This window comes from Lagenorhynchus albirostris, chromosome 7 (assembly GCF_949774975.1).
Source record: "Lagenorhynchus albirostris chromosome 7, mLagAlb1.1, whole genome shotgun sequence".
In the NCBI taxonomy this organism is placed as follows: Eukaryota; Metazoa; Chordata; class Mammalia; order Artiodactyla; family Delphinidae; genus Lagenorhynchus; species Lagenorhynchus albirostris.
The window spans coordinates 5,112,764-5,128,805 of NC_083101.1; the positions used below are offsets into that span (position 1 = coordinate 5,112,764).

Here is a 16,042-nt window from a genome sequence, read left to right on the forward strand (position 1 = left end):
GGATTGTGGGTGATTTTTATTTTCTCAATAGGGTTTTTTGGCCACCTTTTCTACAGTGGTCATGCATTTTTCTTTTTTTAAGTAAGAAACTTTTAAAAATCCAGGAAAGTACAAAGAATTGGATAGCAAACAGTCAAATTCCCATCTGGTTTTACTTTTATAAGCAGGAGAAAAATGAAAAATATAAAGTAAAGTGAGAGTCTTTGCGGATGAGATGGGAGACGTGTTTTGGTCACTCTAATGAGCAGCGCTGGGTCAGGGAAGAAGCGTGGGAGCTTTTCTTTCTGTGGGGGCTGGTGGCTCACAGTATGTTTCTCCTGTTGTGAACGCAGATCATTACGACCCTGACTACGAATTCCTCCAGCAAGACCTCTCTAACGCAGACCAGATACCTCAGCAAGTGGCCTGTAACCTCAGCCCGTTGCCAGAGTCCTTGGGGGAGTCTGGGTCTCCGTTTCTCGGCCATCCTTTCCAGTTGCCTCAGGGCAGCTGTCCCCAGCCAGAGGGGCCCTCGGCCCCAGGGCAGCAGATGGATGTGCCGCCTGCTCTTCCCGAGAAGAAGCGCAGGAGCGCGGCCTCCCAGACGGGGGACAGCTCTGGCTGCAGGGCGTCCTACGAGCGGCATCCCTCGCAGTACGACAACATCTCCGAGGAGGACCTGCAGAACCCAGCCTCGGTCCAGTCCGTCCCCTTCACGCCCTTTGCTGCTATTCTTCCCTTTCAGCAAGGAGGTTCCTCAGCCTCTGTTGAATTTGTGGGTGATTTCACTGTTCCTGAATCAACGGGTGACCCAGAAAAACCTCCTCCTCTACCAGAGAAGAAAAACAAACACAGTAAGCTTTTGTTGAGCTATTGTCGGGAAGCACCTTTTGTAACCTAAAATGGTGTTTTATTGAAACATTAGATCAGAATCAAACCAGTGGCCTCGTAATTTCATAAAAGGTAGAACCACAGGTATGTGGACACTTACAGGAGCCTTGCGTTGTCAGTACTGGGGATCATTTTTAAAGCCTGATAAGCTGACATCTCCTTTTGGTCTCGACAGAACCTCAGGTCTGGTCTCCACAGAGTATTTGGCCTCTTGTAGATGGCAGTCAGTTGACCTTCTGGCCCGAACACATGGTGACAGAGAGAAACAAATATCACAGCATTGCTTCTGGGTAAAGCAGAACAGACATTTGAATTAAAATAGCCCTGATCGCACCCACAGGGGTTTTCTAAGGCTCCCTGAAATGCAGGGGGCTGTTTAGAGAGAACCCTGGCACCGCTCTGTGTTCTGTTTGCAGACGCTGAAATGTCACGTCACCACTTGGAATCTGAGATTTGCTTGGTTGGAGTTGCTGAGGACACTTCTTGGACCAGATGATCTGATATATGATGTTATTAGGGCCCAGGGGTAGAGCTGAAATTTCGGATTTTTGTATTTTGAATATTTTCCAAGGTCCTAAGTAGAGTTCTGCAGGGATTTGCTTTTCTGCTGGCTCCCCGACTGCTCTGTGTTGCCTGTCTCTCTGCCCCGCCCTCTCCCCACGTCACCGGCACGGCTCTGCCTCATCTTCCTTGGGCAGACTGGCTGTCAGTGTTTCAATATGTGTGTGGCCACATCAGCCCACAGCCCCAGGATTCCCTGGCCTCAGTGGAAACATCCGGCAGATGACTTCTGTGACCTGGAAGTTGAGTATCCATTCCAAATTCCCAAGTGAGAGCGTCTGACTGGCCCTGCCGAGAGCGGCCCATTCTCAGAAGGGGAGACCTGGCCTTAGTTACCGCACTGGGTGTCGCCCAGCTTGTATAATGGCCTCGGTGGTATGGTCCCCCAGCTGGAGGGAGAGCTGGCTCTGTAGGGCTAATGATGTTGTTCCCGTCTGTCACGTAAGTTCACTCACTAGAAACCAGGCCGCTAGTAGAGGGAGCTGCAGGCGGCAACGCCAGGAACGTCTCCTTCTGCGCCTGTCTACACGCACAGGTGTCTAAAGAGCCATTGCCTCTCCCCTCCACCCACCTGGCCTGACTGAGCAGCGTGCCCTTGAGGGCTCGCACCCTTGCCTGTCCTTTCCTAGGAATCTTCTGGACCCAGACCAAGAACAGGCTTGCATCTGTGCAAACCACAGCAGACTTGTGGTGCCGCCTGGCTGGGGAGCCAGGAGCCTCGCCCTCTGAGCTCTTAGACCAGGTGTGGGCAGCCGGCTTCAGGCAGAGAAGAAAAGGAAAGGGGGAGGCGTCCGTTGTTGCCTTTTGAATAGCCTCAAGTCTCCTGTGGCTGAAAATATTTCCTATTAATTTAGGCATCCATTTCTAGGCTCTATGTCATCTGTAAATGTCTGTAGCTCTTGTGCCTGCAAACCTTTAAAATCTACTGAGCGCTTCCGGTGTGGCACCCTTGACATACTCTGACATACTCTGTCGTATTCGTCCTTACCAACCTCCTGGCTGGCCGGGTGTCATTAGCCCCCTTTTTATAGCTGAAGAAACTGGAGCTCAAAGGAACTGAGCCTCTGCCCAAGATCAGATCAGCAAGGAAGTGGGTGGCAGATGTGGGTTTCTGAGCAGTGTTTTCCTAGCTCAGCTCACTGCCTCCCAGGCTGAGGAGGAAGGCCTCCCCCCACTTCCCTGAGCCCTGTGCCCGCTTACAGTAGGAACCCCTGCGCAGCTGGTGGTCTCCTCGGTGCCCTGTGAAAGGACCCCTGACTTGAGGCTCCCTGAGGCTTAGTCCTAGTCTCAAGTCTGCTCTTCACTTCCCGAGAGGACCCTTGAAGAGTTCCAATCTGCAGCCCCGCAGAAAACTCCTCACAGAGTTGCTCTGAAGGAAAGGAGGAGATAATCATCACCTTTATACTTGGCTAGCGCTGGACAGAGCTTGTGCACGCGCAGCCTCAGCGTCAGAGAGCATCCCCGTCCTGTGGGTTGCTCCGAGGGTCCCCGGCCCTGGGAGCCCCTTGCGCCAGACAAGCTTCCTCATCGCTGTCTGCCCATAGCCCCAGGTGCCCACTGGGCCTTCCCAGTGATGCCGGCGGCTGTAGTCTCTGGGCCCTTGTGCTGGGCTACCTTTGAAGTGGACTGGTCCTCCTTGATTCTAGAAGGTGGCGACCATCGCTGCTGCTTCTCTGTGCTTGGTTAGCAGCTCTCTACAAGGACCTCAGCATCAAGGAGTTCATGGCGCTCCTGAAAAGATCGCAGCCTTGCTGAAGCTTTCGGTTTGGGTCAGGCAGAGGCGGTTGCATTCAGGCTCCTTAGGGAGAAATTCGTGGGCATTTGGGGTCATCTTCATGGTTTGCATCTTGCCCTGGAACCCAGTGGTATTGCTTGTGCAGTGTTAGCGAAAAGGCGATGTGGGGTTCCAGGGGGACTGCAAGCTGCGCTTCTCTTTGAGAAGCACTGGTTTTATGGGGGAAACCACCTTTTACAGCCAAGCTCCACTCTGTGCTTTCTGGAGCTGAGATGTTCTTACTGATTCCTTTAAATAAAGAAGGTAACTTTGAACCCCTCTTTCAGTGAAGGGTGCTAGAAAGACGTATTTGGAGAAAGGCATTTCCTGTTTACCTTGACCCCCATTGAGGTACAGAGAAGAAAAAGACCATCTCCCTACCTTCACAGCTGCCTTCCCCAGCAAAGTATCTCTGTCCTTTCATTTCTGACTGGTTTAGGTCTCCAGTTAAGCCCAACTTTCTGGTTATTTGAAAATACGAAGTTAAGCCCTGCAAACTTGTTCTTGCCATGGTGTCTTAGTGTCTGAACTTTGGCTTCACCTAGCAGGTGCTCGCATCCCTTCACCTCCCTCTTAGTTCGTGCGCGGTAACTCTGTAAATAAGTTAGTACTTATTTCTGACGCAGGTATTGAGGGGCGCAACGGTGCCTTTCCCTCCAAACGCGTCTGTATAGAGGATGCCCTAACACCCAGGAGCTTCCTCCGCTACCTAGAGAAGGGGAAGGGCGGAGCAGTTCCGGCCTGCCTTGACCTCGACTTTGCGACAGGGAGTGGAAAGTGCGAGATCCCATCCACAGAGGTAGACTGGGGTTGGAGAAAGGGCTTCTGCTCCAGTCCAGCCTCACAGCTACGGACACCAGATGACGGCTCTGTCAGGTCCAGACTGTCACTTCTCCCAGAACCCTCTGGAGTCTTCAGAAAGGCCTGGCTCAGAAGATGGGCTTGGATCACTAGCCTCCAAAAGTCAGAAATAAAGTATACGCTGATGCCCTCACGGGAGGGCTGAGGGCTTCACACCTGCCGCGGAGCCGCTGCCTGCGGCCAAAGGCTCCGTCGGTGGCGCCACAGTGCCGGTGAGGGAGCCTGCCCGCTGTGCGGGCCCCGCAGGTGCAGGCAGCTGCGCCGTGAGGCCGCGGCTCCGCGACAGATGGCCGCAGTGGCAAGGGCTAGGGCTGCTTTTTTTTTTTTTTAGCATCTTTATTGGAGTATAATTGCTTTACGATGGTGTGTTAATTTCTGCTTTATAACAAAGTGAATCAGCTATGCATGTATCCCCATATCCCCTCCTCCTCGCGTCTCCCTCCCACCCTCCCTATCCCACCCCTCTAGGTGGTCACAGAGCACCGGGGCTAGGGCTTCTTAAAGGGCTTGTAGAGAGGAGGATCCTTATGTTTCAATGTGAGCACTTCTTTTCTCACTGTTTGTCCCTCTGTACAGAGGATGTTCCATAGAACCTCTGGGCTTGGAGGGGGAGAACTGAGCTTAGTGACTGTTATTTCTCGCCTACCCAGCGGGTGCTCTGCAAGACCCGCCCCCGGGGCTGCAGCCTGGTTCAGCAAGTCACTGAGCAGGGACAGATGCGGGGGGGACGTGCGTTCTCTTCATTCGTTCATTCTGTAAATATGTGTGGATGCCTGCTATGTGTTAGGCACTGCTGATACAGCAGCGGACAGGACGGACAAGGTCCCTGCCCTCCTGCAGCTTCAGCTCTTGAGTGAGAGGCAGTAAGTCCTGTTGCACCTGCTTCGGAGATTCTTCCTGAACCAAACCACTCACCCCCACCCCCACCTCCACCGCGGCCTTTCACCTGAGCAAGACAGCCGCCCAGAACCGTCTTCCCAAGACGAAGCAGCTCCGGGCACACCCGGGGTGGGGGTGGGGGGCTTCTGTGGGTTCCCGCCAACTCAGCATCAAGCCCGCTTCCTTACCCCGTTCACACAGCCCCATGCAACCTCCTGGGTCATCCCTCTCCCCTCACCAGCTGTGCTCTGCCAACCGGACCCTCGTCCTGGCTGTGGACCTCTGCCTGGCCGGGAAGCCTCTTCCACCCGTCCTCACCCTTATTCTAGAGAAGCACCCCCATCGCCACCCCATTTCACTGTCCTCCATGGGACACGCATACCGCACCTCGGCCTGTTTTCTGTCTCCCTGGGGAGGGTGTGAGCACCACGCAGGCGAAGGATTCGCTTTGCTGGCCCCTGTGTAGTCCCAGCACCTGGGTCAGGGCCCAACACATAGTAGGTGCTCAGAAAAATCAGACGAAGGAGAAAAGCCCAGCTAGCTCGTGATGCGCAGTGGGAAGGCCTCCGACGGAAGGGAACGCGGGGCTGAGGAGGGGCTGCTGGGGCAGAGCCGGCGGTGAGAGGCCTCCACGGAAGTCAGGGAACCTGAGCCCGAGGCCCAAAGGAGGGAGAGAGTCGGGCCTGGCAGCGTAGCAGCAGGGTTGCGGGAAGAGCAACTGGAACAGCGCTGTGGAAAGCCCCGAGCATGGTCCGGGAACTGAGAGAGCCAGAGGAGCGGGCAGCGTGCACTGGGCGCCCGCTGTGCCCTGAGCCCTGCGCACGGCCCACAACCACGGCCCTGGGGAGGCTGGAAAGCCCCGAGGGCTTCTCAGCACGGAGTGGAGTGCCCCCTACGCCTTTCTAAAAACAGACTCTATTCCCTAGAGCGGTTCTAGGTTCCCAGGGACGTTGAGCAGAAAGTACAGGGAGTTCCCATAGATCCTTGCCCTCCCTCCCCGCACACACGGCTCCCCACCACCACCCCCGCCCCCCGTCACCACCTCCACCGTGACCCCCCGTGACACGCCATGGTCGCCGAGTCAGGGTTCACATCGCCTTGACACGGGTGTCCGCGTGGTAGTGTCGTACAGAGTGGGCTCTCCGGGCCCTCACCCTGGCCGCTGTGAGGGGGTAGGGTGGGGATCTGTGCACGGCGGTCTCCAGCCCAGTGCCCCCCTGTGTCCGCAGTGCTGGCCTACATGCAGCTGCTCGAGGACTACTCGGAGCCGCAGCCCGCCATGTTCTACCGGACGCCGCAGAAGGAGCACATCTACCAGCAGAAGAACAAGCTCCTCATGGAGGTGTATGGCTTCAGCGACTCTTTCAGCGCCGGGGATGCCCCGCAGGAGCTCGCCCCGCCCCCCGCCCTGCCCCCCAAGCAGCGGCAGCTGGTAAGCGGCCCCTCCCGGGTGCCCCTCGCTGTTCCACCCCCAGCAACCAGTCTCTCATCCTGACGGGTCTCTAGGAACTGGGATGGTCCTGGGGCAGGTTTCGGCACCTCTCCTTCCGAGCCAGGGCTCTGGGCCGTGCTCTCGTGCCCTCGCTGCGGCCTGTCTCCTGCTGCACCATCTCCCCACCCTGGGGGGTGGCACCTTTCTTTTCCAGAGCAGCCCCTGCAGCTGGGGCTGGCTTGTACTCAGAATGTTTGCTTTCTCTGTTGACGGTCCTTTTTCTCTCTTCTTTGGCTCCAATATAGACCTCCCAGAAAGGAGGGACTCAATCAGAGCACAGGGCACGGTCTGTGTAGGGCCATCTGTGGACTTGATTTACATAATGGGCCTCACTCTGCCCAGTGGTTTAACACCCCGCCCTGGCCGGGGATGGCCCAGTGAGAACCAGCTCTATTGAAGCAGGATGGCTTTGCACAGAGCCGCTTTGTGTTTGAGGCATGGCGCACCGTTCCTCCTTCAAAAACCCCTCCTGTGTAAGGACTCCGTGTAGGTGGCACAGAGGCAGGCTGTCCAGCCGTGGGCAGGCTGTGAAGCTCTGGGACCAGACGAGGGGCACGGCGGGTGCACCTCTCAACCCTTTTCTCTTTGCCACCAGTTTACTAACTGAGTGGGCTCTGGTCAGGGTGTGGAATCCAAATGTCCCATCCAGCCGTGTTCTCCAGGAGAGGAGACCCGACTTTATCAGAGCTGCATGTGCTGTCTTGCTCTTACGCTGGTCAATCTGGTAGTGATTTAACCAGCGAGGGGCCCAGCGTGGCTGGCCAGGCCGCCTTTTATCCATTGCGAGAGGACGTGAGGTACTGCCCCGACTTTTCTGGGAGGCAGCTGCCGACCGGACGACAAAGGTCCCTGGGTGACTCCTCGAAACTGTCTGGGCCTCAGCAGTGCTGTGATCGGGCCTCGAGCATGCCTGGCCCCAGGCATCCCCGAGCCTGCCTACATTCAGCGGGCTCTGGGGCTGGCCCCGCAGAGCCACAGCCAGCCTCTTGGGGGACAGCCTGGTCTAGTAGAGGAAAGGCCAGGCTCGGGCTGGGAGTCGTGGGTCGCAGCTCTGCCACTAGCTAGCTGTGTTTCAGCAGTTGTGCTCAGGGTCTTAGTTTTTCACCTGTCCTGCTCACCCCACAGACACCTGAACATGCCCGAATATGAACAGAAATTGAAAATTGATTCTAGGATTTCAAGAAGAAATTGTCACCACAGAAATATAAATGCCTGCCCCCAGGACCTCTGACCTAAAATGTTTGTTGGACAGCTGGGCCAGTTAGGTTGAAATGTGAAGTTCTCTCATCCCCTCCTGCCGGAGTGCACGCGTGCCTGTCGGCCGGCCTTGGGCATCTTCTCTGTACCGTGTAGCCCATAGGCGTCAGAGCACTGGGGAGAGATCCCTAAGGAGCGCACGCGAGTCCCAGCCCGCGTGAGAGAGCTGTCAGACGGCCTCACCTGTGGCAGGGCGGCGGTGAGGGCAGCTCTGGGGAGAGGCCTGCCGGGGGCCCGGGAGGTGGGCCTCCGCCCTGAGTGAGCACCGGGGCTTTCGTATGGTGTCACACGATTCTCCCCACGGCCCCGGCACCCCCATTTTAAGTAAACTGAGGCTGAGAGAGCTGGCGAGACTGACTCAAAGCCCACTGCCAGAAGTGGAAGATTTGGGAGCCGTGCCCAGCTCTGACTGAAGCCTGGGCGCACTTGTGCCATGGCCTGTGCCGGCTGCTTGGCATCCCTTCTCCAGGGCAGACGCAAGAAGTGTGACCCCATTTTTCCAGACAGAAGTGAGAGTGCTGGTTACACCTGCTGGCCCGCGTGCGCCGAGGGAGGCTGGTTCTAAGTGCTTTCCGTGCATACCGCCCAGCACCGTGTTCCCCACATCCTACAGATGACAACCTGGGGCACAGAGAGCTTTGAGTAATGCCCAGGGCCAGGCAGGTCATGAATGGCGGGGCTCAGATTAAACCCAGGCAGCCTGGCTCCCCCTCTGCACTCTGCCGGAGCACAGCCACCCCACAGAGGGGGGTCTGGGGCCCGAAATAAGCGGAAGAGCAGGGACTCACCCAGAGGAGTCTGTGTGGCTCCTCCCACCTTACCGCCACTTCCAGCGGACCCAGAAGTGAAGAGGGCGCCCACTCACCCAGGTCACCTTTGGCAGGCATCCTTAACCCCTGAGCTGGGCCGGGAAGCCATCCCTCTCCAGAATGTCCCAGCAGAGTCGGGTAGCAGCCTGTTTAGCCTTTATGTGTACATGCCTGACTGTTCTCTGCTTTTCTCCCTCCTTCCCTGTCTTCTCTCTCCTTCCTCTGTCCAGCAGGCCTCCTATGCTGCTTCTTCCTTCTCCTCTGTCTCCTACTGTGTCCAGCAAACTAAAGTGGCCTTCACTCCCGAGGACGGCAGTGCCACTCAGGGCATCAGTGTGTCCGTCTCTAACTCCTTTCTCAGCCGGCACGGCAACTTACCTGTGCCCTCGGTGAGTCGCTCCCTGCTGCTCGCTACTGGGAAACTGGTGAGCGAGATCTTTCCCTTGTCGCTCCTGCCTCCCGACGTGTGTGCTGCTGCCCATCGCCGGCTCTGTCTCTCCGCAGGCCCCTGCACTAGATGGGAAAGGGTATGCGTGGTTGGCTGGCTGTGGCCCAAAGGACTGTGTGAGCCGGTGGGGCGGGGATCATTAGCGGCCACGCTTGGAACGTCATCACCCAGGCATAAACTGGCAGGGATGTCTTGGCCTTTTTATTCCATTCTCACACTGGGCCTTGGGTCAGCCCTGTAGTGTTCTGTGTTTAAAAAGGAATAGTCCTCACGTAGGAAGCAAAGCCCCAGAGAGCAGGTTATACCCAGCATGACAGAGTTTGAGTTTGAGAGCTGTATCAGTTAGCTTTTGCTAACTCTTGCTACGTAACATACCACCCCAAAACTTTGTGGCTTAAAGCAACAGTAACTGTTTGTCATTGCCTAGGACACAGCTTAGTAGTGTGGCTGTGCTGACGCAATTAATCTGTTCCAATGAAACTCCGGATGTCAGGGGAAAGAACTTGGCAAGGGGGCACATTTGGGCTCCACTTAAAATCGGTTTATCCTCCCCAGGCCTCAATTTCTGTCCCTTGGGATTGTACTTTTCCTTGCCTCTTATAGCAGTTCGTGAATGGGAGGATTAAGTAAAATCACAGGAGACTTCCAGGCACACAGTAAGCCTAGAAAGTTTATTACTATTGCGCTTTCTCTTAGAGGTCTGGACTCTGGTCTTGGCTCTGCTCTGATTCTGTACAGGAGAGCTTGGGCAAGTGGCTTAACCTGCTTGCACTTCCCTTTCCCTCTATGAATGACAAGGTTGACCTGGTGACTTTTGGAGACCTCTCCAAGCTTGGGTTCCCAGTGTGGTCTTGTCCAGTTTCCGTATTTGGGAGCCGTCCAGCGCCCGGTTTAAGCTGCGCCTGCCCGTTGTGAGGCCCTTGGGGCGCAGTCCTCCCTTCAGTGTGCTAGGGCCTAGCTTTTTAGAGCCGGCACCAACCATACGTGCTGTAGAAAGGCTAAACACCACTCGCCCCACCCCCAGCCCTGCCCTGGTGCACAGACGCCCTCTGTTTCCTCAGCACGCACCTCTGGCAAGCTCCTTTCACAAATCTTGCTAAACTTGGCTTGTAGACAATCCCAGCTCTTGACAGTTTTCCCCCCCTCTGTGAACAGAAAGTAAGTGTGAGTTTTCCTAAGGGTGTCTACAATATCCCTTTTGAGTAGTTTGGGGTAGAAGACTGTCAATGCATTGGACTGTTTACTACGGAATTAAAGAAAATTTGAGGGCATTTTAATTAAGTTTGGGTATGAGTACGTCATGGTTTTCAGCCCTGGCACGTAGGGGAGTCTTACGGCATCTTGCAGCAGAAATGTTGTGTTCTCAGCGGCAGCTCCACAAAGGAGCCTGAGGGGAGTGAGCTAAGAAAGGTGCTTTATTTCACTTAAAGGAAAGTCCCTCCAGGCCTCAAGAGCTGTTAGTAATGGCTTAAATGTATGCAACACTTGACATTTGAAATGCTGAAACCCCGGAGAAATGATTTAGTGTAATACGAGCGTATTCTTCGCATATTCTCTGCTACGTTCTAAGATGAGCCCCAGACAGAAGGGCTTTGACATGCTCTCAGAGCAGCCCTTTATTCCCGAATGTCCCTGGGCCTGTGTCGTCAGTCCAGCATGGAATTCCCAAGGGCCGCCTCATAGGAATACAGCAGGTGCCAGGTCTGAAGACACCGCACACGGTTCTTGGTCCAGTGACCTGTTACTTCTGCCGTGTAACAGGAAGATCGAAAACCTTGCCAAGGGAATTGTAGAGCAGTACACCTGCATTGCTCAATGTGAAATGAAGTAGGTGCTGAAAAAGCATTCTTGTCCCCTCTTCCCAGGATCCCAGGATAAGTTTAATTCAATAAGCACGGAGCCTCTCCTAGTGCGGGTGAGGCAGCAAGAAGGATCCAGAGCGAGTAGGATGGCCCCATCATCCTTGGGAAGCCCTTGCAATTGAGTAGGCAGAATAAGTTGGGCATAAAAGAGACTCCAGCCCGGGCAGAGTGTGAGTAACAGCGTGAGAGTCGCAGAGGGTCTGTGGAGCCAGGACAGTGCCAGGCGGCGCTTCGTGGGGAAGGGGCGCTTGAGTGGTGGTGTGAAGGACAGTTAGGATTTCAGGGAGATAAAGGTCAGGGAAGTCTAGTCAAAGTTGTTCCACACCGAGGGCCCTGCCTGAAGATGAGGCCGGGAAGGCCTGGCATACATTCTGGAAGGAAGATTGTCTCAAGTATAAGCACGCAGGACTGAGGTCCTGGGTGAGTGGGCTGGAGGGTAGTGACAGTAGCCAGCCCTTCCACATGTCCTGCCCCTTACCCAGACCAGCTGCTCCCCGCGCTGCTTGTGGGTGCGGCCCTCCGGGTCTCAGGCCAGTCTTGAGCTCTTTCCCCACTTGTGTGCCAGACACGCCCCTGCTCCCGTTCCTGCCTGGCGCCCACCCTCCTCTTCACGGTCTCCAGCTGGGTCTGCTTAGCCCCCCGTCCACAGACTCCCTGTCCTTCCCGCCACGCGCTGTGATCCTAGGAGACACGCAGCCCGACTGACGTGTGGTGTCCCGGGTATTAAGACCAGTTTGATAGGAGAAGGCGTTCAGGGAAACGATGAGCGACCGTGAGACCAGAATGACGCGGAGAGCTAGGGGCAGCCTCCCCCGGGCTGGGAGGCCGACGCCCTCGTCCCTGTTCTGATTGTGCTGGGCCTTGCAATGGGCCTGCCCCTCGGTGACACTGGTAAGGGTTTGAGTGGCGGGCCCTCCTAGAAACAGCTCTCAGACGTGGTGCTGGCGTCTGCTCCTGTCCCTGGATTCTCCTCCATCACTTGTACCCCCTGGGCTGCCTGCCCTGTTCTCACTGCGGCCCAGCCCCTGCTGGCTGCCCGCCTTCCACCTCCACCCGCTTCTCGTCCCTCCAGCACCAGCCCTTCCCCCCCTCACCCTGAAGTCCCACGTGCCGTTTCCTCACCATCTCCCTCCTCTGGCTTACGTTTTCTGTCATTCTGAACCCTAGTGGTGCCAATCTTGAAAGTTTTGGGTTGGGTCCATATTCACCTTACCTTTGACCAAGGTGTTACTGAGAGTCTGTCAGTAACCGTTGGGGTTGCCAGTGCCCTCCAGGTATTGCAACGGCGACATTAGAAAGCTCCGCCGTCTCCTGAACTATTTTCTGGTACATCCTTTCTTTGCCAACCGATATTCACTATCACCAAGAGATCTATCTGGATGCTAGGAATCTGCTGAAATACTTTCTTTACCATCTTGGCTTCCGAAATGATTCTGGAGAAGTAAAACTACTAGAAGACCCAGGTTTTAAGAAGAACTTCGGAAATACCCGTAATAACTGTCATCTGTTTATAAAAATCTTTCGGGTAACAGAGTCAAGGGTGTGTCATGTTGAGGACTTCAGTTTAAAGGGGGGAGATGTGTGGAGCTGCTGACAGTGACTCTCTGAGGGCTGGGCGCAGGCTCTCGTGCCGCAGCACGCGTGTCCTTCAGGGTCCAACCGGGGGAGACTCGCTCTGTCTGGCCCCCTCCTCGACCTCCCGTCACAGGCATCCCGGAGACCGGGGCACTCTGACAGGTCTGGAGGCCAGACGGGGAAGGGGGAGGAGGCGGGAAAGAAGAGACGACGGAGCCGGGTGAGAAAGGAGAAAGACTCCGGCCCGCCGCCGGAGTCACGAGCGGGCCGGCCGCTCAGCACGTCACAGCACAGCGTGTGCCCTCCTGCTGGGAAAAATGTGTTCCTGCCTCCCGTGCCTGCCTCTTGTTTCTTCCTGCTGCCACCTTCTCCTTATGGCTTCCTGCCCTGCTTAGAGAGAACTCACTCTGAGAGAAGAGGGCGCGTCTGTGGGCAGCACTGGGGCCCAGGGACGGGCAGGTGTGTCCCCGAGCTGACCTCTCCTGGGGGCCGTTGTGCCGTCGGCCTGCCCGACTCTGTGGGCTTTCCTGGAGAACAGCCCCGGTGCCATCAGCATCGGGCAAGCCAGGGCCATGATGCCGCCCGCCAGAGAGTCTCTGCGGGTGCCTCTGCGGCTCGCTGCGGCCCAGGCAACCCGGGGGCCACTCAGGTGCCTGGAAGCCGTGGACTCTCAGGCTCTGCCCCATTTTGGGGGGCCTCACCACGGAGCGTAGTGGGCAGGTGCTGGTGTCTCCTCTCTAGACTCTGGGCCCCCTGGGATTAGGGATCCACCCCCGCCACACGCCTGCCTCGTGGGATGGGCCAAAGCCCTCGGCCCCCCGTCCCGGTGATTTCTGTGCGTGTTCCCCCATCCACTGAGTTGACCAGGTGAGAACTGAGCTCATCGTGTCCCCCCAGCCCCACGTACGCGCCTCGTTTTCACGGGACACGTGCACACCCAGTCACCAAGCCCTGTGGCCTGTCCCGTTGCCCACCCCACGCTGGTCCTTCTCTCCACCCCATCGCCGCCCCCGGTGTGGCCACCGTGGCCTCCTTTCCAGCCTTGCCGCCACAGCCGGCCGCCCTCCTTCCCCGCAAAGCAGCACAGGCAGACCAAAGTGTCACCCCGTCCCCGCAGGGCCAGGCCGCCCACCTGTCCCGGGCCCCGCCTTCCCTCCGCTTTCTCCTGCCCCCCTCCCACCCCACCCCTGGGCTTCTCTCCTCTGTCCCGGCCCTTTCCCACTCCCCCAGTCCCTTCCCCACCAGGCTTTGTCCTTACTTGCTGCGTGGACCTGAGCGTGCCACCCCAGCTCCGCTTCCTCCTCTGTCACTGGGGGCGTGAAGTTGTCGGGAGGATTAAAGGGAAAACACACATAAAGAGCATAACGTAGTGCAAGATGCCCGCCGGCATCAGTAAAAAGGGAGGAATTAGCACAGTGCTGCCGCGTTGGGTGGTTTTTCTTTCTTCTGCAGGGCTCAGGCTCTCTTTCTCTGCGAGTAGGGATTGGGCTTTTTATGTTCTTGGACTTTGTACCTGGGTCAGGGCCCAGCAGCAAGTCGCAGGTGCTCTGTGACGCTGACCTGACTAGGAGCGGTGACAGGGAGGCGTCCAGCTCTCCCCCACCCCACCATCCCGGCCGTCTTTCCCTGCTTCCGAGCATTTCATCAGAACAACCTGAGCGGACTCATCACGGGAGAGGCTCTCCGTTCCCACGAATCAGAGGCACTGATCCCAGGCTGTGGCCGAGAACCCTCTTTCTTCCTCTTTTTCCTTCTCTGCTGACCCAGGAGGCCCTGGCTGCTGGCTCTCTGGCCCGAGAGACTCACAGGCACTTCTTGTCTGCTGGGCCCTTGAAATATGATTTGGCTTCTCCGGGAAGTTCACCCTGTGCTTTTCCGCCCTTCCTCAACCAGCCGGGGTGCTTGTGTGGCCATCGCTTCCCCGAAGTGTGACGCCCGAGTTCACTGCCCCTCCGAGCCTAGACACAGCTTTGAGGCAGGAGGCACAGGCAGCCAAGCACCCACCAGGTTTCTGCTGCCCACAGGGGAGCGGAGAAGCCCGGCTCTGTGCCGAGCCCCCACCCCGGAGGAGATGGTCACCGCCTGAGTCCAGGAGCGAGCCTAGCGCACCTGCTGTGGACAGCAAGGGCCGAGCGAGGAGGCGGGACTGGCCGTAGCCCAGAAGCAGGACCGGGGCTTGGGGATCCTTGCGCCAGGGGCTCGCAGCAGCAGCCACTCCACCCAGCTGTTTCTGCCCCTCCTTCTGAAGGCTCCCTGACTCTGTTGTTGGCGCTCACGGCGTTGTGGATGGTCAGCGCCCGCAGGCTGCTTCACACACAGGAACTTCCCTGCAGCCCCTCACTGCACGTGTACGTCTGACTCAGTCCGTGACAGTCGACTGGTCGGGTACCAAAAGGAGCCCCTGGTCCTCGTGAAGGTCCTGTGTGATGTGAACCCAAAGGGTGCTGTTCCTACACTGACAGTTGCCTTTACATTCATGTTTTCAAGCTGCTTGTCGACTTGTCAAAGGCCCTTCCTTCCTGCTCTGTGACGGAACGTTTACCCCTGTTCTGGAGATGGAGGCACCAGAATAGAGAAACGGAACCATTTGATCAGAGTTTTAAGTCAGAGCTAAGGTTAGAATCCAGATTCCCACCCTGTGAAATACAGTGTCAAGTTGACATTTATGAATTGCTTAATGGCCAGTAAGCATTGAGACCCGATGAGACTGAGTAGAAAGAAAAGCCCGTGCATGGGCTGGACGTTGAGAGGCGTGCTTTTGTCCTTTGTGTTCTGACACAGAGTGTAGCTACAGGCTCTAAATAGTGCTAAAGATAAGTATAAATTAGAGCCCTTGTCGTGCTGTTTAAATCCAAACTGAGTACAAAGTAGTTGAGTCAGATTTCTGGAACTAAGTTCAGACCATTTTGGAATCTCTACTAAATTTTCTTATGGAGAGTTGATGTTATTAAGGTTAATATTTAATGAATATGCAGAGCATCCTGAAACGTATTGGAGGTCCTCACAAGAATGTACTTAGCCACGAAACCGTGGGCCAAAAGCGTAGCGCTTTCGAGGAAGGTCTTGTGATTCAGCTTGCAAAAATATGGAACATGAGAAGAAACATAGTAAATTTCTACTTACATCTGTCCTAAAATTCTCCTGAGCAAAACATTTTTGTTCTTCTACATCCTTTGTTATAAAATTACAGATTAGAATTTTGAAATGAGTTTAAAACATAGACTCCACCAAGAATTTTATTCAAAAAGAGAGAAGGTATTTTTTGAATCCAGCATGAAGCTGATGTTGCCTTTCTTGGGTGAGCTGAGCGCTGTCTCATTGTTCACATGATGGGACCAACAACAGTGTCTGTCCTCGCCTTGAGCAGAGAAATCGCAAGTGCAGAAGGTTGTGGCCTTGGCCTCAGAATCTGCCTCTTGGCTTCGGAAACTCATCTTTGGACATTATCTAACATGTAGTTGTTATAAATTAACAAGTGCATCAAAGATGGAAGTTCCCTCTGGACCTAGGATAGACCCAAAGGATGACTTTCATAAACACGTAATTAACCGGGACCAGGAAGGAGAGAGAAGACGAGCAGTCTTCCAGCCAGTTTGCCACATGGAGTGACAAGGACCGTTATCAAGAATCCTTCCTGGTGACCTAGGAGTGATC

At 55.8% G+C, this 16,042-nt stretch overlaps 1 protein-coding gene and 1 long non-coding RNA gene across 13 annotated transcripts in view; one reads left to right on the plus strand and one right to left on the minus strand.

The window, feature by feature from the left end:
• The window catches only part of RAPGEF1 (Rap guanine nucleotide exchange factor 1), a 147,665-nt gene that overhangs the window by 97,249 nt on the left and 34,374 nt on the right, over positions 1–16,042 (plus strand). For 6 of the 12 annotated variants that reach the window (XM_060153994.1, XM_060154000.1, XM_060153997.1 and 3 more), the window contains 3 exons: positions 333–833; positions 6,175–6,377; positions 8,734–8,892. In XM_060153994.1, coding sequence (XP_060009977.1) covers positions 333–833; positions 6,175–6,377; positions 8,734–8,892 — 863 coding nt within the window. The remainder of the gene's footprint in view (positions 1–332; positions 834–6,174; positions 6,378–8,733; positions 8,893–16,042) is intronic. The other 6 variants (XM_060153996.1, XM_060153995.1, XM_060153999.1 and 3 more) reach the window with 2 other exon arrangements.
• On the minus strand, positions 107–8,964 carry LOC132523260 (uncharacterized). Its single transcript, XR_009541447.1, has 3 exons — positions 8,882–8,964; positions 971–1,156; positions 107–808 (listed from the first exon to the last, which is right to left on the minus strand). It is a non-coding gene; the product is annotated as an uncharacterized LOC132523260 (long non-coding RNA).